The sequence below is a fragment of the Phaenicophaeus curvirostris genome, chromosome 4 (genome assembly GCF_032191515.1).
Source record: "Phaenicophaeus curvirostris isolate KB17595 chromosome 4, BPBGC_Pcur_1.0, whole genome shotgun sequence".
NCBI lineage: Eukaryota > Metazoa > Chordata > Aves > Cuculiformes > Cuculidae > Phaenicophaeus > Phaenicophaeus curvirostris.
This window is the reverse complement of record NC_091395.1, coordinates 12,539,381-12,563,609: the sequence shown is the minus strand read 5'-3', so window position 1 is coordinate 12,563,609 and position 24,229 is coordinate 12,539,381. Positions and strand designations below refer to the sequence as shown.

Here is a 24,229-nt window from a genome sequence, read left to right as displayed (position 1 = left end):
GTTCTGGAGCCAGTAAAGCCCCTGAATCCTGGTTGGCCCCACCTGAGCAGCTCCCGATGCGGCAGCAGAGCCTCAGGTTGCTGTGATGAGCCGCCAGGTGGGGAGTCCTTCGGCAGGTGTCTGCCTTGCTTTGGAGCCCAAAATGTCAAAGCTGCGTGTGCTCCGAGGTGAGGGCTGCGCTCGGGCTGTTGCTGCAGGGGGAGCTGGTCCATTAATTGGCCCATTAGAGGTTGCAGCTCCAAACTTTTGTGTTTATTCCATGTAGCAGGAAGGTGCTTTTGGGGGAGAACACAAAGTGCAGAGCTCAGGATGTAGGAGTCCTGTGGCTGAGATGTGGGGAGGTGAGGATGAAGAAGGGAGATGTGGGATTGGACATAAAAGTTGGAAGGAAGAGATGGGGAAACTGGGAAAGTGTGAAGATGCATGCTTAGAATAGTTCCCAATCACCTATTACTCCTGCTACAGTGAGAACTGTGTTGTCATAAGGCTTTTGGCATGTAGACGTGTTGGATTTATATGACTTGTTCAAGATAAACGTGCTGTGTAGCCTTCAAGACTCTACACCGATTCCTCCATGTTTCCAGCCTCCTGGAGAGTCATGAGAGATCCGACACTGACCCTCTGTTTGCCCAGCTTGCTGTTCAGGATGTCAACATGGTTTGGCTGCACGTGCAACCTTTAAGGTGAGGTTCCCCTTCTCACCTTAGTTCCAGTCCTTTACCATTCTGAGTGTGTCTAACGGGGCACAGAGGAGGAGATTTTCCCTGATCAGAGCAGCTTTCCAGAATTACTCCTCAGCACATGCTGGCAGAGGGCTTGCTGTGAGAAGATGCTTTCAGCGAGAGGCTCCTAAGCTTTGAAGCTGCAGCAGGGACCATCACCACTTCTGTTCATGTCAAACAGATGAATATTGACATCAACCCACAGCGTATGCTGAATGTACAGCCTGGTACTTGACTCCTTGATCAGCTGGTAGGAAATGGTGTGGGTCTTACTAGAGGTAAATTAAACGCTGATGCTGACAGCAGCCATTTGTTATGGGGTGTGTTTTGTTTTAAATTATAGATGAGTTGGTCTTTAGCACATTTCAATCATGGGCATTCTGTCCTGGCTTACTGGAGAAAAAGCGGTGGCTCAGGAGACAGGTGGCATCCTCAGCTCTAGGCCTTCTGCCCTCTCGTTACCTGCTGCAGCTCCTCAAATGTTAAGGTTCATCTTTATCCCCTAGTGCTCTGGCTTCGTGCTGCTGGATGATGCTTTGCAGCTTCACACCTGCGTTTTCTGGCACATGAAATTATCCCTGTGCAACAGCATTTTATTCCTTTCTTTGGAATGGAACGGAGCAGAGTGGAAGAGGGGAGAAGAGAAGACGGAGTATGGGATGCTGTCTATAAACACATCAGACCACTACAATGGGTAAGCTTGATATGGAATAATTTCAGAAGCAAGGACCTATATGAGTACAGTGACTTTTGGGCCACCTCTAGAGTGCATTTATCATAGAATTGCTAGGTTGGAAAGGACCCACTGGATCGTCGAGTTCAACCATTCCTATCAATCACTAAACCATGGCCCTCAGCACCTCATCCTTCAAGCCTATTATGTAGTTTGGAACTTTGTCTTGGTTTTGATTCCGGTGGCAGCAGTTCCTGCTGCCCGCAACTGTCTGAAGGCGTCACTGGCAGGTAGGCAGGTGAATTTTCTGTCTTTTAGGCCATAAAAAGTCACTGGAAGAATTCCCAGTGATTTCTGTGACTGTTAAATCTGTCCCTGTTGTACTTCCTCCCTGGAGGCAAGTGCTGGAGAGTTGCCCTTTCCACAGCTGTGTCAGCTCTAGCCTTCCACCATCATGATCTGTCCTTTTCCTCTCAGCAGCCACTATTGGACCCAAGATTGCACCTTTGTACTTGTTTAATTTTGTTGTTTCAAGTGGCATTTCAGCTTTTGCCTCTTGCAGGCACAAAGCTTTGTCTTTTAATCACAAGGTAACTTCCACATGTGTCCGTGTTTTTCATGCAATCCAACACTCAATTATTTTGTGGTCAGGTTACCTGCCTCAGTACACTTTTAGAAAGAACAAAAGCATGTTCATGGTATAGACCTGGCCGAACACCACTGTAAATATGCAGAATTTTTGGACAAATCGTGTCTTCAGAGGCACAACAAGGAAACAACCCTCGTCACGGGTGGACGAGGTGCTGAGGGATAGAGTTTAGTGTTTGATAGGAACGGTTGGACTCGATGATCCGGTGGGTCTCTTCCAACCTGGTTATTCTGTGATTCTGTGAAAATTGCTGCCTGCTGGCTCTAGCATGAGTATATTCAGCATTGCCTAAGTGATTTGAATTATCAGGAGTTACCTAAATAGTCATGGCCTTGCTTCTCTGTTCTTCTATATTAAATTGATCGTCGGCACACTTTGAGCTCACAGTGGTAAGCCGTGACTTTCCCCCCTCTTAGCAGAAAACTCTTTTCATAGTCACTTTGCTTTTCATTGCTATTTTATCATTCCCAGAGCTGTGGCCGTGCTGGGACACGCGTTTGGTCTTTCCCACACCCCAGCCATCTGTGCCTTGGTGGGAGACAATGCGGGAGACGCAATTGTTAGGCAAGCATCTGTGCCTTCTTTTTGTCGGGGCTGGCTTTCCCTCTCACAAGTGGGTACAGCCTGTCTTCCAGGGGCTTTGTGTGAGGACTGGGATCTGCCCACGGGAGGGCCCCACTTCTACGAGAAGTGCATTTGAACATGTGTTGAACTGCATACGTGTGTATAAAATCAAAAGGCCTTCACAGAAACAGAGGGTCAAGTGCAGCTTTAAAAGTTTTCCTGAAACAAGCGATGTTTCCATGTACATGTAAACATCCTCCTGCTGTGGAATCGGATGTACTTGGAAAACTGGGACCTCGGAGCGGCGTATCCCATCGAAGTGTGTTTTTACATTTGTGCAGAACGGACGGCACGGCTGCGGGAAATGAAGAGGAGTCGAAGGAAACCACAGAGGTGCTGGCGAAGCTGGAGGACATTGGGTAAGATGGGCTGATGCTTGCAGTGCCAGTTGCAACTAAATTACTTAGTAAATTAATGGTTTTAGGTTTTATGTGATTTGTTTAGAGAACATACTGTACAGAAGAACAGAATATTTAAATATAAATGCAGATGAGGTGACATTCTGTCTGACTGACCCTTTATCAAGAGCGTAGGGAAAGGAGAAAGCATAAACAACTCAGGAAAAACACGCGTTTTACATTGCAACGAGCTGTTATTAAAAGGTTCTGATGCTTTATTCACATGCAACGTATAATCTGTTTGGTGTTCGGGTAAAGTATCCACATTATTTATTTATTGATTGATCGATTTGTTGAAAAAAAGTCTTCAGAACAATTTGCGTAGTATCTTCATAATGCTGAAGTCCAGGTATTCATCCAGAAAGCTGTCAACAATCCCAGCCACGCCCAGGATTATCAAGCAGATTAGAATTATTGCATTCATATAAAACCCTGTTAACCTAGAAGTGGAAATCAGAAAAATACTGTTAAGAGGTGCATGTGGTGTGTTTACAGTGAAACTGTTTGACCACACCAGTTATGAAGAGGTGTGTAGTAGTAGAAATAATCACCGCTGCAATGCTACCTTGGGGTGTTTGGCTAATAACCCATTCCTGAATTCCCTCTTGCTAGGGAGAAGAGAGATTCCTAATATCTGCTCTATGGATGAACTCGCCCCCAGTGTTTCTAAATATTCTTGTGGAATTTAGGAACTTGTTCCTGGGTGAAACTACCTTGTCCCATGACGCAAAGACCCATAGCTAAAAAGACCCATGACGCATAGACCTGTAGGGAATGGCCTCAAGCTCTGCCAGGGGAGGTTCAGGCTGGACACCAGGAAAAAAAATTTCATGGAAAGGGTCATTGGGCACTGGAACAGGCTGCCCAGGGAGGTGGTTGAGTCACCATCCCTGGAAGTTCTTAAAAGACGGGTGGATGAGGTGCTGAGGGGCATGGTTTAGTGACTGATGGGAATGGTTGGACTCGATGATCCAGTGGGTCCTTTCCAACCTGGTGATTCTATGATTCTAAAGCCACAGAGAAGCTTGAGAACTACTGCAACTCCAGGTGTAGGAGTGTGGGAGAGAAGCCTTAGGGACTGAGGGAGAGGTGTGTGCATGTCTCTTATGCCTGCATCTGTCGGTCAGGTATGCTCTGCTGAGCTGGCAGGTCTGCTGCTGGTTATCACTTTGTCCTGGAGGTGGATTTTTGGACCAGAAATGAAGAGTGTTGATCCCAAAAAAGCAGCAATTAGGGTGCTTGCTGGGTGTGGGAGAGGATCAGGTTATCTTATTTGTACAAAATGAAAAGCTCCCACGGAAGAGGCTGAGACAGCCCTGCAGCTCCTTGCCTTCCACACAGGTGAGACCAGGGAGCAACACCTCTATGCACGATCTCCTGGGGCTGCTCTCAGTCGCCTTGGCGCAGGCTCAGGTCTGACAGGCATAGTCTTGGAGTTGCTACTGGGTTGACTTCTGCCAACAAAAGGTCCCTTTGGAGAATTCCGTCGTGTTAGCATTGGAGAGAGGTTTGAGGAGCTTGTCAGCCTTCGGCTTATAGCTAGTTATCCCTGTACACACAGGGGTTAGGGAGGTCAGGTGCTCAGGCACCACCGGGGCAGTGGGGAGTCTGAGAATCTCTCTGGTCCCTAAAGACTCGGTATGAGCAGCCCTTCTGGGCGTACCACACCTAAACGCAGATCTGAAATTGTGAAGCATGAGATTTTCTCAGTTTCAGGAGCGCATGAAAAAAAATCTTTAGCTTAGCCCTTTAAGTAGTGTCAGAACGTGCTGAGGCAGAGGATACAGCTCACTTCCAGAAGCCTCTCCAGTACAGAAATCGAGTAGAAGGTGCGTGTTCCTGTTGTGTTCTTAAAAAATCCAGCCTTGGCAAACCTGACCTGCTGTTCATGTAGTGAAGGGCACTAGCGTGTGCCATCTCCAGCTGTTTGAGCACACAGACCTGGTTTAGCTTTATAACTATCACAGCTGTAGCCAGTGATTATAATTGAGAATCAGTGTGAAGACTAATTACCTACTTGCTGCCAGGGCTGCCGGAGGCTTGTTATATGTTTTGGGGGGTGGGTTCTACACGCCTGGCTTGTGCTGACCTGTTGCTGGCTGAGGTGCCTGCTGGAGGTGAGCACCAGCCAGGCTCTGTTAGCGTAAGCCATTTTCTAGGGCTGCCAGCCTGACTCTCAGCACCCTCTGCTCAACTCAAAGAAACTAGAATCTCACCAGAGTGTAAAGCTGTGTCTAAGAGTGAAGCCAGACACTGCTCTTGGGCTTGCTTGAGAGGCTGAATCTATTGGTCTGAGAGGACTGAGGTAAAGCATGGGCAAGATTTCTTGAACAAATGGCTTTTGTTTGTTTGTTGATTAAAGCAAAGTCCATTATGCTCTGCTTGTTCATTAATTTAGACTGTTTTCCTCCCCAGTCTTCGGTAATAGTGGCTAGTCCTCCAGTTGGTGTTCATTGCATCATTTGAATTATTGCATCTCTTATCGGGAAATATAAAATTATCTCAAAATATTTGCTCTGAAATAATTAGCCTCTCCCTTCTCTCAAACCCTTCCAAAGAGGGTAAAGGACTGTTGGAGATTGTAGTGTGATGGAAACAGGCAATATTGTTATACAGTCTATGGAAAATAGCCTTGTAGGGACAGTCTTTTGCTGCTGCAGGATTATTCTCTGGAAAATAGTTTGATGGGTTTGTGTTTTCCTCTGGAAATATGCACCTCAAGTCTTTTAATTTTATCACAAGCATGTATCATGCTATTTTCTTTTTGTGACTGATACATGTGCTGGAAGAGGATACTTAGGTTAGGACACAGAAGACAGTGCAGTGGCTTCAGTGAAACAAGAAATAAACTGTGTGTCTGAGTGTTTATAGTGGAGGGCTGTTTTGCCAGCGTGCATGTTTTTTGAAGCAAAATTCATGTTATGAGATGCTGTGAACTTAACATTCATTAACTTGTGCTTATCTGAAGCTGTGTTCTCTTATCTGTTTGGTGAAAGTTCATTAGCCTACAAGGACAGATTTGCTTGCTTCCTTTAATGCATTTTGTACGGCTGGAGTAAAGGTCTTAATGTGACAAACCGAGGAAATCTGAGAATAGCAGCCAGGCAGGCGCTGTGCAAGCCTTGCCGGAGCAGTCTCCCGTCCCACAGCAGTCCTGAGCCACAAAACTATGTTGGTGTTTACAGACCTCTCTCTCCTAGTCTGGCTGCCAATATGCCCAGTACAAAGCTGGCACCCACAGGGTGAGCATCAAACCTCTTCTCTCCTGTGACCTGCAGCACGTGTGCGTCTTAACCTCGGCTTGTGCTGTAAGAGCCAGCCCTCTTCCCCGAGGGTTTCCGCCTCAGACCTCTCGCTGACACTTTACACATGTTGCATTCAATTATAGTCACTTTTCCCTGCCAGCCCCTGGCTCACAGCCTGGAGCTTTTAACCCGCATGCAGCTGGTAGCTCCTTACCTTCCTTTCGCAGACTGTACGTAGCCGTGGAAGTACTTGTAGCGGGCGAACACATACAAAACACCCAGAAAGGAAGCTAATTCTAAGAAAAGATTAAGGGGGGAAGGGGGAAACAGTTAGAAAACTAAAAAAACTGGGATCATAGACAGCTAGACACTGTTGTTATGTTTTCTAGTTGTATAGTTGCAGGGATTTTCATAGCTACCCGTACCCAGGGAAGTTATCTTGGGAAAGAATCATTCAAAAGAGACATGCGTATTCCTAAACGTTCACTACAGGAGAGTTTTGATATGGGTTTACAGATAGGGTTGGATATAGGACTGTCCAAAGAATTTTCTAAAAGCATCCCCTGAAAAAGAGATCTCAAGAATGAACAGGAGTCTGCAGCCTCCGCAGTTTGGTGGTCATCCCAGAGATGGGATATTGGTTTGGAGCACTGTGACTTGACCCAGCTCTGTCATTTTGTATTGTTATGGCAGTTCATGCTAAAGGGGAGTGTTTGTTTTGGAAAGAGACCCTTATTTATGTTGTTAATTTGCATTTATATAGCAGCTTTTATCCAAGGACATGAGAGAAAGCTGTAGTCAAGTTAGCTTTCTGACCTCCCTGTGGGAAGAGTATAAAGTCACCTCCATTTGATAGATGGTGCTGGGTGGGTAGGTCAGTCATATAACCCAGGACTAAGCTGGATAATTTTGCTTTCTTTCAAAAGCAGGCGAGTATTGCAGAGGACAGCTTTTGCTTTGTTCTGGATTAACTGGTGTAAACATACCTGTGGGAGATGCTGAGCTGAAAAGGTGACTTAAAGAAAAGATTAACGTAGTCCTTCTTTTCTTACCTATGACAGCGCATGTCTTGGTTGCTGGTCAGAAACTGTGATTTTCCTTGATTCAAGTGACTATGAGCACATGTACTATCTCATGTCTAATTTGTTGACTTAAGTGATGCTGCTTTGGATTTACATTGGATTTAAGTGGAGATTTGACTCAAGACACCCGCAAAACAGAAATATTGTCACAAGTTCTAGCTCTACAAAATTTCTCCCATCACTGTTAGGAGACATCAGTGACCCACCTTGGAAAGTCCAACAGAGTGAGAGGTGTGAAAGTTCTCTGGTGTCATTTGGCCAAAGAAATGCCCCTCTGGTTGGTGGCTGAGAACACATAATAGATTTTCCCAAGTCCCTGCTGCATACCTGAAGTACAGTATCTGTGGCTGAAGGTGCTGCTGTTATGACTGTGCTTCAGTGCTCAGTGCTATGTCCCAGAACAAACAAGTCATAGCCCACTGGTGGTGTCACTCATCTGGGATGGATAATAAAACCCAAACGTTTTGCTGGCTTGAGCTCCATTTCCATCAGCCAGGGGTCCAGCCACAGGCATGAGTGCTCTGACCTGAGTCTCTTCAGGCTGCCTCCTCCCCAGAAACGATAGCTATGCTTGATGTCCTGTGAGAATTGTCCCATACTGTGCAGATAATTGTTAGTGGGAAGCAGCAGGGAGCTGCTTCTCTGAATGATTCACCCTGCATGATAAACGTGCCATGTAGCGGCTCCTTGATTTGCAGAGAGAAGTTAAAGCTGGTGGGACTATGTGAAATGCCATAACTAAGTGTGGATTTCATTGCCACCGAGCATTCTTCTAGGGAGGCTGCGCTCAGGTAGTGCAATTAATAGAAGGGGAAAAGTTGTCTACAGTCATTTACCTCCTGACAGAACTGAAGGATTTTAAAAAGTTACATAAAACTTCTCAGTCCAAGACAGAAATAAAAAGTGTTTACCTTGATTAAAAAACCATCCTGCAGTCCAGAGGGCAGTCAGGAAGACTGGGTAAAACTCCACACAGTTCTGTCTGCAGAATAAATTTGAAAGAGCATTAGTCTGGAAAGGAAAACAACTACGGGTGGGATTTTCAAGGAGAATTGGCTTTGGCCTCATTTAGTTGCCACTAAAGTTAATGCTATCGAATCCAGTGGGAGCACAGTAAAGACAGAATTAGGCTCTCTTAAAAATTCTCTTCTTTGTAACCTCAAATACAAACTATTTCAAATATTTGCCTGGTATTTAAACTTAGACAAGGATCTGGATTCCAGCTACATGGAAATAAATAGGGCAAATAATCCTAACTCAAGTGTCTGTGCAGCAGGGAGAGGCAGGAATTCCAGCACATGGATGTGATGTTAATCACTTATCTCCGTACTCAGTATGCGACTTTGTGGGTCAGCATTCCCAGGGCTATAAGAGGAAGCTGTGTGTAGGCATCTTGGATTGCTCTGCCAAGGCCAACTGCATTTATGAAGTGCTATGAGGTACAGACAGCACACAATAGATCTTCTTATCATGAGGACCATAACATCTTTATCTGTGGACGCCATCAGTTTTCTCACCAATGTTTCGTTTCTGTATCTTTTCTTGGTTGTCCTAAATGAATTTCTTTTTAAAGAATTAGGCAATCTTCTACATCTAACACATTCTGCTGTCTAATATGTTTTCTAGAGCATCCCATGTCTCATTATTGTTCTCCATTACAACTGCACTTACAGCAGATGGGATTGTTTTAAGTAAATATAAATATTTTTGCATCATTAGCTAATCACAAACTGGGGCCCTTTAGGAAGACGTTGTCTTTGTAGACAGGCTATTCTACTGTTATCCATTGTGAGACGGTGGTTTTCTGTGCTCGCCTTCCATATGTTTGGTGTTAGCCGCAGACCAAGAACCGACAGCTTGCTACATCCAGAACTTCTGAATTCTCTAAGTTACCGTCAATTAGCTCTCAGATACCGCTTAGGTTTGGGTAATCTGATTGCCTACTTTGATCGGAATTTGAGTAGTGGCTGTTTTTAACGAGATGAACTTACCCCGTTATTAAAATCATAGCTGAACCATTTGAAAGTGACCTAGTGATCTGTTCATTATTTTTCTTTTTCTTTTCCTTTTTTTTTTTTTGAGAAAAAGGTGCAAAAAAAATGTTGTGTTTTAAGATCATGTTTTTCCTTTTCTCTTCTGGACTGAATTGCTATTCGCTGCCACCATCTTAATGATCTGGACTTACTGCGCACGAAAAGTTCTGTCAAATTCTGGAGCTCCACTGACAGCTGGCGGCATGACCTTGTGCTTCATTCTCGCTTTCCCCACCAGCCAAGCAAAATGAACTGTAAGCAAAAGTAAGGGCTCGTGAATTACACAGTTCCTTGGCTCAGTTTCTCCCGTAACATGTCAGTAATCTTTAAAACAGAGATCATTGTTCTTCAGCTCTTTCCATTTAGTTTGAAGAGAAGAGACCAATATTAGATAAACTATAATCTCCATTCCCACCCACGCATCTCCTGTCCTGCCCTGTGATTCATCCATTATTTGCCACCTTGCAGCCCTTTCAGAAGGGGGGGTAGCAGGGAAGGTGTAGGGAACACGCTTCAGGGAGCCTGAAACTTGTGAGAGCACAACATTTACTTCTGAGAAATATTTTCCCATAAAACTTAACTGAAAAGTTGCTTTTTAACTTCTGTCACCGTCAAAATGTTCCATTTTTTTTGGACAAACACTATATGCTGGCAAATCCTACCTCACTTATCAGTCAAAGCGGTAGGTGAGCCATAGTGGTTTGTGCACTGACATTTTCAGCCAGCAATGCGTTCGAATCCTGTGTTCAGCTCTGGGCCCCTCACCACAAGAAGGATGTTGAGGCTCTGGAGCGAGTCCAGAGAAGAGCAACAAAGCTGGTGAAGGGGCTGGAGAACAGGCCTTATGAGGAACAGCTGAGAGAGCTGGGGGTGTTTAGCCTGGAGAAGAGGAGGCTGAGGGGAGACCTCATTGCTCTCTACAACTACCTGAAGGGAGGTTGTGGAGAGGAGGGTGCTGGCCTCTTCTCCCAAGTGACAGGGGACAGGACAAGAGGGAATGGCCTCAAGCTCCGCCAGGGGAGGTTTAGGCTGGACATTAGGAAAAAATTCTTCACAGAAAGGGTCATTGGGCACTGGAACAGGCTGCCCAGGGAGGAGGTTGAGTCACCTTCCCTGGAGGTGTTTAAGGGACGTGTGGACGAGGTGCTAAGGGGCATGGTTTAGTGTTTGATAGGAATGGTTGGACTCGATCCCATGGGTCTCTTCCAACCTGGTTATTCTATGATTCCTTATTTTCAGGCTGCACCGATCCATTCTATGCTTACAACCAGTGTAGCACCTTTTTTTTTTTTCTACTGAGGAACTAAGATAAGCGAAGGCAGCTCACTGCATCTGAGTCAGTTGAAAAAAAAAGGCCTTGAACGGGTGCTGGATTAAATAAATGCACTGGGGGAAATAAGATTCAGACACTGTAGGGACAAAATCACTCTTGTTTGTTCAATATAATTAACTAAAACAAATCGTCAAGGCCACAGTATAACCCTGGTCTCAGCTGTAATGTGATTTGCCCTTTGTATTTCTTGGTCAGCAAGACTCTAGTTTGAGGAGCAAAGATTTGCACGCGGCAGACTCTGGCTAATGTTATGCAGAAACAGGTTGTGCTGGGACAATAGTACAGCTGAGCATTATAAAAGCCACTTCTTAGGGGCTTCCACTGTGATTGATGGGAACTTTGCTCCAGCTAGGGACAAGTGAGCTTCTATACACCAGTGAAAATCATATAATGGGTGAACTAGAGTCATGTCTGTCACCTTAAAGGAAAGGGTTAGCCCAGTGTGCAGAACAAGACAGATGCCAACCAGGGACTCAAACAGAGCTCAGGAGTGGAATAATTACTGTATTTTTTGTTAACTGCACAGGACGTGCCTTTCAGTTCCTTTCTGGTGAATGGAAAGTAGCAATGAAACTCCAAATTAAAGTTTTGTGATTACGGTTTAAAGTAAATACTGAAGCAATGGGGCAGCTCTCCTGTCCCACCCGCTGGAGGTGCCGCCGTGAGGACTCCAGAAAACATTGCAGCAGGAGTATGTAGATTTTCATAGCCTTTTCTTCCCCTTCTTTCAAGTTGTTCAATGCTAGCAGGCTAAATTATATGATGGGGGTAGTTAAAAAGCATGCTTGGCTTGCCTTTGTTTGCCTTTTTTTTATTTTTTTTTGCTTTCATCTTCAGGTGGCATTTCTGGTTACTGAGTTAATATCTTTATTCTGAAAATACGGGACAAAGCAGGCTTTCAAGGAACATTACTCTCAACCATTTTATACATGTTAAAAGGCCTGCAGAGAAGCTGCCACCTGTACTGTATGCGATAGCGCCTGTTAATTTGCATGGCTTAACAACCTTTAAAAAAATATCAAATGCTTTTTGCTTGCTGAGTCCTGGAATTGATAATAGTGATTTTTAAAGGAGTTAATTCAGAGAGATGCTTCAAAATGGAGTAGTGGGACTCCTGTTCTCCCTGTTCTCTCCTGTATCAATGACTGGCATTCAGTCTATCCTTTCATTGGATCCCCTTGTTTTCCCATCAATCTACAAAATGCTAATCTCTCTAGCAAATCTTAGCTGCTCTAAACTGGATTCATGACTGGAAACCATTTGCTGCATTGTTCCTGCTCTTTCTTTCTACCCTAGAGCGTTTCTTGCACAGTTTAATCTTCGACTGACCTGATTCTTTGAATAACTCATGGGTCTGAGGCACAGAATCTTGTACCTCTGGTGATTGCTAAGTGAAACCTGACTTCCAGCACTGCTTCAAGGAGGTCACATTGCCTATTAGCACCTTCCTAATTCGGGACCAGGGGCTCAGCAGAATAAATACAAGAGCAAACAGAGCAATGTTGTATGTTGTGTGTTTTGCTCACAGGCATCGATCACAAGCTGGGCTACTCCCCTCATGTGAGCTGGTTATAACACGTGTTTATGGTGCCCGTTTCACAACGTTCATTTGAATTCCCATAAATTAATCCATGCTGGTTTACCCATGCTGAAAGGAAGCTGAGCGGTGATGATTTAAGTCCGATCAGCAGATCAGATTCTTACCCAGGGGCTTGGTGTCAGACAGCCAGTGGAAATTAAGACCCAGGTTATCTTGTCTTTTCTGTGATTTTAACTTAGATTAAGTAATATGGATTAACCATCACAAGAAAGAACTTGGGTATTTTGCCCCTCCCTTCACAGTTTCAGTATATGTACAATTCCTTGAGTTTTCATAGAATCATAGAATGGTTTGGGTTGGACTGGACCCTAAAGATCATGCAGTTCCAACCCCCCTGCCATGGGCAGGGACACCTCCCACTGGATCAGGCTGCCCAATGCCCCAACCAGACTGCTCTTAAAGACCTCCAGAGATGGGATATACATGACTTCTCTGGGTAGCCTGTTCCAGTGCCTCACAACCCTCACAAGAAAAACTTTGTCCTAATATCTAATCTAAATCTCCCATGTTTCATCTTAAAACTGTTCCCCCTCATCCTGTCACTGCACCCCCTGATAAAGAGCCCCTCCCCAGATTCAAACTGCAGTGCTTTTCCAGCTAATGTGTGGTTGGTTGGTTTTAATTCTTTCCACTTTCACATAAAAAAACTAAGGCAGACAAGTTGAACTTTCACAGAAGTTGGTGGTAAATATCATTTCTCCAGCAGACAGAAATGTTCTAAGAAGATCACAAGGGTATGTTGTAGCTAATCTAATGACAGAAAAAGAGAATGTAAATTTCAGGTGCTTTTTATTTGCCTTTTGCTCTATTGGGCTTTTTCAACCTGGAAGGGTCACGTTCTCCTGCCTTTTTTTCTGCTGGGTACAGATGTTATTTCAGTCTTCAGGCTTTGAGAACAAATAAACAAACAATCAAGTTACATAGTTAGGTTGCTACATAAGGTGGCAGTGCTGCAAATATTTAAAAAAAAAGGCAGAGTAATCATTTTTAACTTGCTCTTAATCTCATAGTGGAATAGCATAAATGCCTTTAAAATGTGTCTTGTTTCCTGGTGTAAATATAACTATACGAATTAACATGCTTCAAAGCAAATAATGACAAGCATTAAAACTGCTATTGCAATTTTAGACTGATACATAACAAAGAAGCATGTCAGACTTGCCCACTTCTTTCCCCAAGTCCTTGATTCTCAAAGACGTATCAACATGGGATAGAATCAATCTATTTAGATGTTAAAGAATAAGTCCATTTAGAACCTAAAGAAAGGTAATGAGGAAGACATAATATGGGATATCCCATATTATTGCTGCCTGGTGTAAAGGTTTGCTTTCTTCTTTCATTTCAGATACTTAGTATATATCTCTATATCAGGAAACAGTTTTTAGAGTGCTTTCAGTCCAGCACTGGTGTATTTGATTTCACAAATTTACTCTTTCTTTTGAGGTTTTCAGTTGTATCGGCGCCTAAATAAGAATCAAACCCAAGACATGGTGTGGCTTTGGAGTAACTTTACAGCTAGTTACAAGCTCTTACAATAGCACAGTTCCAAAAAGTCAGCAAACAAAACAGAATTGAAAACAAATTAGTTTCTCCCACAGGGCAAAGTAATCTGTCCCACTGAGCCAACTCCTTCTCAGGCTACAGAGAGGGTAAACAATGCTCAGGTGAGAAAAATCCTAGGAGTTCTCAGAAATTAAAGTTACAGAGCAGCCAGTTTATCCTAAAATAATTTCCAGTACTTCAGAACCGGTAGAAACCTCCCCGAGCCCCAGCCAGGCAACCCCACAGAGCTTACATTGCTGGAAGGCAGAAAGAAGAGAGACGGCCGCAAGCAAAATTAAATCACGAGCCATTTTCCCAGCAGCTTCTGTGTGCGAGCAGGATGTGTGTATAGGAGAGAGAGCTTGATTGAGCAATAAGGAAATACAACAGGTGGGAGAATGATGGTGCTTTTCAGCAGTGCAACAAAGGTCTGCCCCGGCAGTAAAACAACCTAACTTTTAAAAACACAACTGCAAAATTATGGCCATTTTTCACTCCTGAAAATGTTCAAATGCAGTCAGCCAGCCCTGCCTGCTTCTTGCTTGTGTGAAAACGCAGAGGGAACAAAACCAGCCTTTCCTGCCTCTGTGGATTCAGCTGTTCTTTTATGTCTGAGTTGCAACCTCTTTGGGGGCAAAGACTATTTTTCCTGTGTTTGTACAGAGTCTAGCGTGGTGAGGGCTGCATCCATCACCAGAAGGGCCACTCGAAAGCAGCAGGTGTTGGAGATGCGAGGAGGGAGCTGAGCTTTGTACTGTCCCTACACTTGATTTACGGGCTTTGCTGAACATGTACAGCTCGGGCTCTGACGGATGACATGACACCCAATTTACAGGCAGTCAGCATGCAGAAAGGAATTGTTTGGGATAGTTCAAAGGGTAAAACAACTGAGAAAGAAAAATCTCCCCTCATTTTTACTGCCCAGAGTATACTTCCTCTACCTTATGCCTAGTGCTAAAACTGGGAGAGATTCTCTCAAGGAACAGCGTTTCATCAGTTAGCCCTAACTAACAAGAAGCTTAATGTCTTTAGCCTTTATGATCCCATAAGACCACTGGGACAAAACCAGCATAATGTTTGTTGCGACTGCAGGATTATCTATCCACTTGGCCTCCAGCTGATGTTAAAGTGGTATATTTCGTTGACTGTACTCAAATTTGCTCATTTTAAAGGCTAACGTAAAAAATTACTTTAAATCAGTTATTTTACCTTGCCAAATTTTAAAAGGTCATTTCTTGGGTACTAATTCAGTATATTTTTCTTTCTAACAGAATATATATACTATAATAACAGTTGTTGGATGTTTGTGCTTAGTAACTCTTTAATTGCTGATTTATGTGCTGCAATTGCGGTTCTTGTTTTAGTATGGACTGGCTTTCTGACCACACAGTCTCTCTGTGTTTTTAGGGGCTGGCTCAGGAGCATTCAAAGCATTGTCACCCTGCTGCTAGAGGAAAGAGAAGGAAAACTTTGACAGAGCTGATCATTTGAAAAGCTAAAACCATAAGGGCTAAACATTTTGTGGCCTGATGATATTGAATTTATGGGGTTTTTTCAGACTTTTTTCAAAGCATTGAATTTAACAGTGGCAATGGACATGCAAAATCCAAGAAAAATTGACTTAAAGGTAGGCAGGAATACAATTTAGTGCAGGGGGGTTAAATCCACAGAAATAATATGTTACACGTCCACTACAGCTAAGCCAGAGCCTGCTTAGAACGCGGTTCACTTTCCACTGGTAGCAGAGAGTTTGTAGTTGCCTATAGATTTATAATGCTTTTAGTCATATGTAGTACACAGCCGATGTGATGCTTCCTCCCTGTGTAACCCAGAAGAGAAAGTCAGATCACACACAAAACAAGATCGGGCTTATTTATGATTGTAGAAATACAGTAGTATCTCAGATACCCAGAGTTTTATGATATGTACAAACCCCAACATATAAATAGATGTCAGAAACAACCAAGAGATTTCTGCAGTTATGTCAGGACATTTTGACAGCTTGCCTGTGACTGATTTTCGGTTTGCTCCTGATGAATGTATTTTGATTTTGCATTTCCTTCACTGGCATGTATTTCATACATGCTTTGCTTCTCTCTGCTGGTGCAAATGCATGTTCTCTGCAGCTGTCCAAAGCTGTCTCCAAAGCAAGAGCAGAGGCTCTGAGCAGCAAAATGACTTTGTGAAGTCAAAGATACTGGTGGTATCTTACCAGACTTAAGTCTTTCCCATTGGGAAACAGAGGTATTTTATTGCTTCACTGTACTTTTAATGTGTGCTCTACAGGTAAAACAAATTAACCGTGATTTACAGCAGCAGAAACTGAGGCGTTGCACAGGGACAGGGCTTACTAAAATAGTTCCATGCAGCAGCTGTGTTTCAGAGCTGTGTGTCTGTGTAGCCTCAGGAGTTAAGGTAAATGAGTGGTCCTGCCTCTTGCTGACCTGTGCCTCCCTCGCAGACCTTCCCACAGAGGCTGGCGCTTCTCTCCCTAGAGAAGCTCCTGTTAACCAGCAGCAAAGGCAAATCCCAGCAGGGTGGCAGAACTGCTGTCACCAGAGAGCAGATGGCTGGGGTAGTGAGACCAAAAGCATTTTAAGCGTGAAAACAGACTGATCAAATAAGCTCTTTTAATAGACTTACACTGTCAAAGCTCCTCTGTTTGTGTCCCTGCAAGAGCTGAAAAGAGCTTTGCAAAGGGCAGTGTTCAGTCTGTGCTGGGGTGTAACTCCTTAAAGGCCAGGCACAAGTGGCAGTGCAGCATCTTTTATTTTTAAACATCTTCTATAAGACAGGCTCTGAAGAACGGAGAGGCTCCTCTGGCTGGAAGGGAAAACACATCTGAACATAACATGTTCAGTAAAAACTTTTATAGGGTAAATCAAGACTATTACAATGTATGAGGCTAGCTCGTGTATCAAAAGCAGTTTAGTTACAGCAGTAACAGTAGTGTGCTCTGCGGTTTATTAATTTACCCTGCTTTTCAACAATAAATTACAGAGAACCTGGGCTTGTGTAGCACTGGGTCATGCTCCAGCTTTAAATTTATCAGAAATATGAAACGGTTGAAAGAGGAAGAAAATATGTTTATTCCTTCCAATGTTCCTATTTCTAACTCCTAAATACCAGTTGTAACCCATGTCTGCTGCTGGTTGACATTTAATTTGCACAGGGCCTCAGAGGAAGGATGAATAGTCCATTTTATTCAGTCTTTTTTAAGGTCTGGCTGTTCAGAGTTCCCTGCTTTGTGACAGTGCTACCAAATGATAAAACAGGTCCTTATTTCACATCCTCATCCTTTGGACACTGGTGGCATGAGATCAGACTATTTTTGATAGTGGTGGCGGGGCAGATTTAAAAGGATTAAATAGAATAGTAGCTAGAGGTTCGGTTTCTTCTCCACTCTGCACCTTCTGCAGCCTCATGTCACCTCCATCAATATCGGATATAAGTCAGGAAAGGATTGGTTCATGGTGTTCTCATCTGGGTGTACAAAAGATTGATGTGTTTGAACTCCCATCGATGTTAATGTGAGATGCTCTGTGCACATAAATACCCACATGCCCACAAGCCTCATGGATTTCCTTCTGGCCTCTGGGTATCAGTACATTTTTTTACTTTGGACATTGTAGGAACATGCCTGGGATGCAATTCTGGATTGCAATAGAGAATAATATATTTTTATACATGTTTATAAAACATAAACTGTGCCAGTCTTGCGTATTATCCCATTGTAATCATAGTAGGCTTTCATAGCAGCAAAAATCATAGCAGCAAAAAGAGAAGTCTAGATTATTATATACCTTCATGTAATTACAGTGTGGGGTTGTTTTTTGTTAAAACGGTGCTTTTCTATTGAAAAGCATTTTTTTTTCTTAAAATATCTTCTTTTGTTCTCAGCTCTGCAGAGCTCAGAAGTGCAATGGCTCGGGAGAGACTATCAGAACCTGCTCTGGAAAATGGAACACACACAAGTACATCTGCACTGCTATGTAGGAAAGCTGTGTGTGTATGCTGATCAGGGAATACCTGGGGCATACAACTGAGTAGAGGCTGAATATTCCTCCTCTCCCATGTCTCAGACCTCCTCCTAACCTGAACGTTTCTGGAACAACGTACGATATTTCTGTACCTCTTCTCTGGCAAATCTCTAGGGAAGAGGTACAGCCTAACACGAGAAGAGAATTCTGCAAGCCCTGCCTCTCCCTTTCGGCAGAAGAGGAGGAGGAAACGTCGTACGCAAAGCTATTTCCCGTTCTTTCCTTTGATTTTCTTCATGAGAGATTTAAGGTGTGCTGCAAAAGCTACCAGCCTGGAGACAGGATGTGATGGGCCTTGCAGTCACATAATGTCTAAAGAGAGAGTCAGGCAAAGTCACATATTTTTTGTCAGTGCACACGATTATGCCTGACAATCAGAAGCAACTCTCCTAGATGGAAAACCCCACGGAAATCAACGCGGCTTACGCTCCGCACGCCACTCACAGGCTAAAGCTGATGTGGACCAACACGATCACCTCGCCTGACTGCCTGTATAATACAAATTGGCACCATTTCAGCAATGAATAATAACTCATTAATAAGTGATAGGAGCTGGGAGGCAGTGGTGCTTCCAGATGCTAGAATACTTCCAGCATCAGACAGTCCTCCTGTCTCTGCATATGGTATCTCTGGTTTGCAGCAGGTAGTCTTGAGAGAACCAAGGGCTGGTCTGTGAGACGCAGATCCTGCACTACTTATGTCTGGATCAAAAGGGGGTTTAAAGATTTTCCTGTTGCTATTGACCAGCTGGAAGCAGATCCCCAGGCCAGTGCGACTGCTCTGATATCTGGAATGCAGGGGATTAATGGAGATTCAGCCAGAGATTTGAAGATGTGTAAGTTGTACATCTCTTGTCTTCTTTCACAACACATAGTAGATTTGTGACAACGTAGCACTTGCTCTTTTTTGACTTGCTAACCTTGGACAAAGAGCTATTTTAATCGGTGAACCACTTCAGCTCGAGGGAGTCTTTTCATCCATACAGAAGGAAGTTTAATTTCATCCTTGTGGAAATGAGTTATGTTTAGGAAGTAGGAGGTAAATTGTGCTCATGTTCAGCTTTATCCGATGCCCTTAGGCGATAAGGTGGATCTTAGCATTTTTCCAGGTAGCCTGCGAGCCAGGACCTCCAGCCTGGCCAGCTCTTCAGTGCAGCTTGCCTTTCAGTCACAACTGTGTGCCATTATTTATTGCCTGCATCTTCAGCCTTTTAGAGACACTGTTGGTAAATGCTGGCTCTCGGTGTCAGAGTGATGCGTGCTTGACCCCAGCTACGAGGGGAACACAGCAGCCCCGGTCATGGTCATCATTTAAAACCTGACAGTTTTTCAAGGTGCCTGCTGTAGTTACACATTCATCTGCCTCCAGATTTCTACCAGGTGGGATGCCCGGTTCCCTGAGATTCACTTGACAGTCTTGTGTGTCTTGGCTGTGCTAGCGGAGCAGGTTAATGGCAGAGACAGGAATGAGAACAGGTTTCTAGCTGTCACCTTTGAGCTTTGAATTCGACTCTGCACCCTCCTCCCATCTGGCAGGTCACAGAGCACGCAGGGACCTAGGTGTCAGCTCCCTTGTGAAAAATAATGTAACCAGCTGATATTCTGAGTACCATATTTACACAGGCATGTTTTGAAAAATGAAAAAAAACCCCTGAGGAGTATCTTCCTTCTACCATGCGCCTCCATCTCTCTCTCCAGCTGGGGCAGCCTCAGTCATGTCCACACTGGAGGGGAGTTTGATCCCAAGAGCTGTCAGATCAACCACGCTCCCAGGTCAGCCGTTCCAATCTGGCTTGGCTTCTATCTATCCCCTCAGCTCCTTTCTGTTTCCCTCCCCGGTGGGATTACCATTTCTTCTTTTGGTCTCCCCTGCCTCTCCTTTCCAATTAGAGGCTGGGCTCTCATCCCTGCTCCTGCTCCCTCACTCCACCCATGCCCACTCTCCGCTGATGGACGCCAGCTTAGCTTTTGGAGTGGTTGTATCTTAAAGCTGGGATGCCTGGGAAGCTTTGTCTGCTCCTAGGCAAGGGAGGGGGTCCCCCGGCCAGGGTCTTGTGTTGCTTGGCAACATATTTCTCTCTCCTCCGACAGTCACATCCCCTCGCAGTGCCTGCTGATGCACGCACACCAAATGACAGCAATATTACAGCAGCAGTTGCTCCTGCTGCTGTTTACTTGTTATTTATGGCTGTTGCCGTGAAAGGATTTGTAAACACTTCTTCACGTCCTTCCTTGGTCAAAACAGATATTCTTACATGCTTTTGTGGCACGCCTGCATAATTAACGAATGGTAACTGCATTTCAGTGCACGTGACACACAATCTTATCCGTGTTTTTTTAAGTGGTTGCTGGTTCTGGATGTTTCTATTTTTCAGCTCCAAATTGAGACATCCAAGGTTTTATACCCAGAAGTACAAAAATTCAGTGTAAGAGAGTCCAGCTTAACTGCCTCGAACTGCTGCTCTGGTTTTAGGTATGCATATATTTAACAAATTCTGCTCTGGATTGGTTTCTGTCATAAGGACATGAAGTTTAACATTAAGGTTTCAAAATGAAAACATTCCCAGGAACAGAGAGAAAGTAGACAGGGGTTTTCCTGATGGCAGAATCTCCACCTTATCTGTTCCTTTTCCTCCTCCCCGCTAACCGCTTCCAGCTTAGTCATTCCGGTTTGCATTTGTGGATGTGCCAAAGAAGAAATACGGCTTCGCTGGTCTGTTTTGTCTAAAAGAGCACTGTAAGAAAGCCAGACCACATGTGATTTCTGATCTTACAATGAAAATTCTGTTGAGGCTTTTCCTTGTTTGATGGACTTTGTCACTCAGGACAGATCTGGAAAGCTTTGTTCATGCTCCTGGCTAGTTATGTGCTGTCATACCTTCTACTTGGCCTCGGTTCAGCTCTGGATAGGTTTTATTCCGTTTGTTAGCAGGGACTGACTCCCTCGCTTGTGACAAGGTCTGACAGGCAAGGAAGAACTTTGTTTTATTGCATATTGCAGGGTTGCCCTGCAGTGACAGAGGGAAATGTACATCTGCCATTGCCCTCTGCTGGGGTTTGCCAGAACTACTGGTGTGTGCCTTTCACTATCTCAGCCGTAGGATCCCTTTTAATTTCCTAGGGAGTAGCCTCCGCTTTAAGAAATTACCTCTTTGGGAGCTAAGGCTGCCTTTATGTAGCTGGCTGGCAAACAAGATAGGTGATTTGGTTCAGCAGGTGACTGTCACACAGTGTCACCTCAACAAGGAGCACAGAACAGGAACGAACTCCTCACAATGGCACAAGCTGTGGAGGAGCATAGAATTGTAGAATGGTTTGGGTTGGAAAAGACCTTAAAGATCACCCAGTCCTCTCTCCCAGGGACACACTGGATCAGGCTGCTCAAAGCCCCATCCAACCTGGCCTCGAACACTACCAGGGATGGGGCATTCACGACTTCTCTGAGCAACCTTGTCCAGTCCCTCACCACCCTCACAGTAAAACATTTCTTCCTAATGTCTAATAGTATCCTAATATTCTAATATCCTAAAAGCCATCTCCAGTGTACAACAAAATGAAAAAAGACAGGGTTGTAATTTCTTTTCTCATTTGTCTCTTCTTCTGACTGACCAACTGAGCTGACTTTACAGTGGATGCATACGCTCAGGCTTGGTTTGCTAGTTCACCACTGTGCGGTTTAGATTGTACATTTAGTTCCTGTTTGTACGTTTCTGATCTGTTGGACTTGAATGCGGAGATGGTTTCTGACCACAGCCCTAAGTCACAGTGCCTGCTCTACATCCGCTCACTTATCTTCATGCTGAGTAGAGACAAATGAAAGTCTCAGCCTAAAAGCTTTTAGATGGAGATTCTGAATCCACTTTGAAATCCAGTCTTCCCCGTTATTAAGAACAGCCCTTTTGAAAGGATCCTTTAGAATGAAGACCTCTATAGAAAAGAAAGCCCAGTACTAAGGTGCTGCAACAGAGAGTATACCTGCAAGGAGGGGGCAGCTTGCATTCCTATAGGATCGCACCAGTAGAGAAGGAAGAGGACCAGCTGTTCCACAGAGAAAGAAAACAAACTCCAAAGCAGGCTCACGTAGCCTAGGCAGGCTGGTTTTCAGTCTTCTTCAGTTTGCAAATCCCTCTGGGTTTTCTGCTGGAAACAGAAGTAGGGAAGGTATGTCCGCTCAAAGCGTGACCTGGTAATGCTCATACAGATGCTTGCAGGAGCTGAACCAAGTAACGTGGGAGTGCAATTAATATGTGCTTTTTCTGGTCACCTTACCCTGGTCACTGTCTGCATCAGCTAACATCCTTGTGCTGACTGAATTGCCTTTCTCAACTCAGTGGGAGACGATATTGCAGAGTACAGAAAACTGCTGATAAATTAGCAGAATTTGAAAGTAAAGGCCATTCCAGTTCTAGAATGGCCTTATTACTCTCTGAACAACCCAAATGTTTCTCGATTCAGTTCATTTAGCCAGCCCTGAAACAGGGAATGTAGAAATAGGTGGCATTGACTTCGGACGTTTATTTTTAGGTGATGCTTTTTATTCCCTTTTCTTAGCATAAGAACTACTTTCATCTTCTTCAGAGGCAGAGTTATAAATATCTTCCATTGAGATCCAGGGCCTCTGACATGAGCGTGTAGCACTTCTCCCTGCTGCGCATGGCAATCTTATTTCCTTCGATTCTAACAGCACTCTCACACTCCTCTGACAGAAAAGGCCCCCTCAGCTCCTAAAACCTATTTGTTACTTTCCTGAGGAGGAACAGGATGCCTGCGGGGAAACCGCATGTTACGTGTGGTATCAATATGAAATATAACGTGTCCCATTTCTCCCTGTTTCTAATCAGCCTTGGGTTTCGATAGCCTGGTTCTTCTTTGTGTAATCAATAGCACATACAAACTGCTCCTGTCCTTGCTCTCCTTTGCTTACTGGAGCCTTATGCAATGCAGCACTTGCCCATGACACAGGTACCACCCCTGCTTCAGAGCGACATCATTTTTTTTTGTCAATGTGTGTTATTGAAAGGTTTGAGCAGTAAAGAATTGAAAATCTGTCAATGACAATTTAATTCCTGCTCTCAAACTTTGTCACAAGCCCGAGACTTGTAGCCCTGGGCCTATTTGATAACATTCTCTGCTCCGTGCATTAGCTGCTGTTTCCGACCAGAGGCAGCTCAAGTGGTCAAGCAGTATCGTGTCACCCACCTCACGAGACCAGTTTACTGCTTCCACAAATTATTCAAGTGCCATCAAAGACAACAGAAATGCATGATGATTTTCCTTCTCACTTGCAAGGAAAACATTGGAATTTCCCTCACCTGCATCTCAAAACAAGAAAGGGGTGAAGAGAATGAGAGGCTGTGAGTCTTCTGCTGAAGCTGTGGAAAAGGATCAGTACACTGGTACAAGAGTTGGTGCAGATCATAGAATCATAGAATGGTTTGGGTTGGAAGGGACCTTAAAGATCATCCAGTTCCAACCCCCCTGCCACAGGCAGGGACAACTTCCACTGGATCAGGTTGTTCAAAGTCTCCTCCAACCTGGCCTTGGACACCTCCAGGGATGGGGCATTCATGACTTCTCGGGGCAACCTGTTCCAGCGCCTCACCATCCTCACAGTAAAAATTCTCTCCCTAATATCCAATCTAAATCTTCCCTCTTTCAGATTAAAGATGTATTTCGTAAGCCCTGAGGAGCTGATGGTAGCAGCCAGCATTGCCTTAGAGGAGGACCAACGGGTAAGTCTGGTACTGTTCGTTCAGGAAGCTTTGCTCAGCTAATCTAAAAGAAAAATGACTGGAGAAAATAAATACAGCAATAAATATCATGGTACAGGAATGCCTATCCACCAAAATCTGCACTTGCTGGTAGGGAAGTAGCATTTCCACTGTCTCAACTTTCAAGTGCACCAACATATGAATTGTGCTTAGTTTCCCCGGTGGTTAGAGCTATGTGCACATTACCGTACGCGGGCATGATGGTATAAGCAGTGTTCTTTTATAAAATACTCATAGCCTGAGATAAGCATAGCATGACTACAGGCAGAGAATATTGGAATACATTTCAGGTTGTGGTTTTTTGGTATCATTCATGATTTCTGCTAAATCAAAAGTAAACAAAAGCATTGTAGGCCATTTTGGAAATGTATCATTTTTAAAATTTCCTATGGACATTATTGTGGCTTTGTTTCTTAATCAGAATTTCATTTTGAGCATTTGTTAACTTAGTATTCTTAAAAGATTTTGCTTCTTTTTTTTTTTACCTATCACTTTAAACCCCTACATTTCCCCAAAGG

At 44.1% G+C, this 24,229-nt stretch overlaps 1 protein-coding gene across 1 annotated transcript; it reads right to left on the bottom strand.

The window, feature by feature from the left end:
• Window positions 1-3,297: 3,297 nt before the first annotated feature.
• Window positions 3,298-14,273, bottom strand: MGST2 (microsomal glutathione S-transferase 2). Its single transcript, XM_069855259.1, has 5 exons — window positions 14,155-14,273; window positions 9,579-9,678; window positions 8,305-8,375; window positions 6,526-6,607; window positions 3,298-3,506 (listed from the first exon to the last, which is right to left on the bottom strand). The coding sequence occupies exons 1-5, from the start codon at window positions 14,210-14,212 to the stop codon at window positions 3,374-3,376; spliced, it is 444 nt and encodes a 147-aa protein (XP_069711360.1). The 5' UTR covers window positions 14,213-14,273; the 3' UTR covers window positions 3,298-3,373.
• Window positions 14,274-24,229: the final 9,956 nt, after the last annotated feature.

Bases quoted from the DNA above. Each gene is read 5' to 3' on its own strand.
- MGST2 (XM_069855259.1), bottom strand. From the start codon at position 14,212: ATGGCTCGTGATTTAATTTTGCTTGCGGCCGTCTCTCTTCTTTCTGCC. The intron at 8,376-9,578 runs GTAAGTCCAGAT...TTTATTCTGCAG, and splicing joins GACAGAACTTTTCGTGCGCA to ACAGAACTGTGTGGAGTTTT. The intron at 6,608-8,304 runs GTAAACACTTTT...ATCTTTTCTTAG, and splicing joins AGGATGGTTTTTTAATCAAG to AATTAGCTTCCTTTCTGGGT.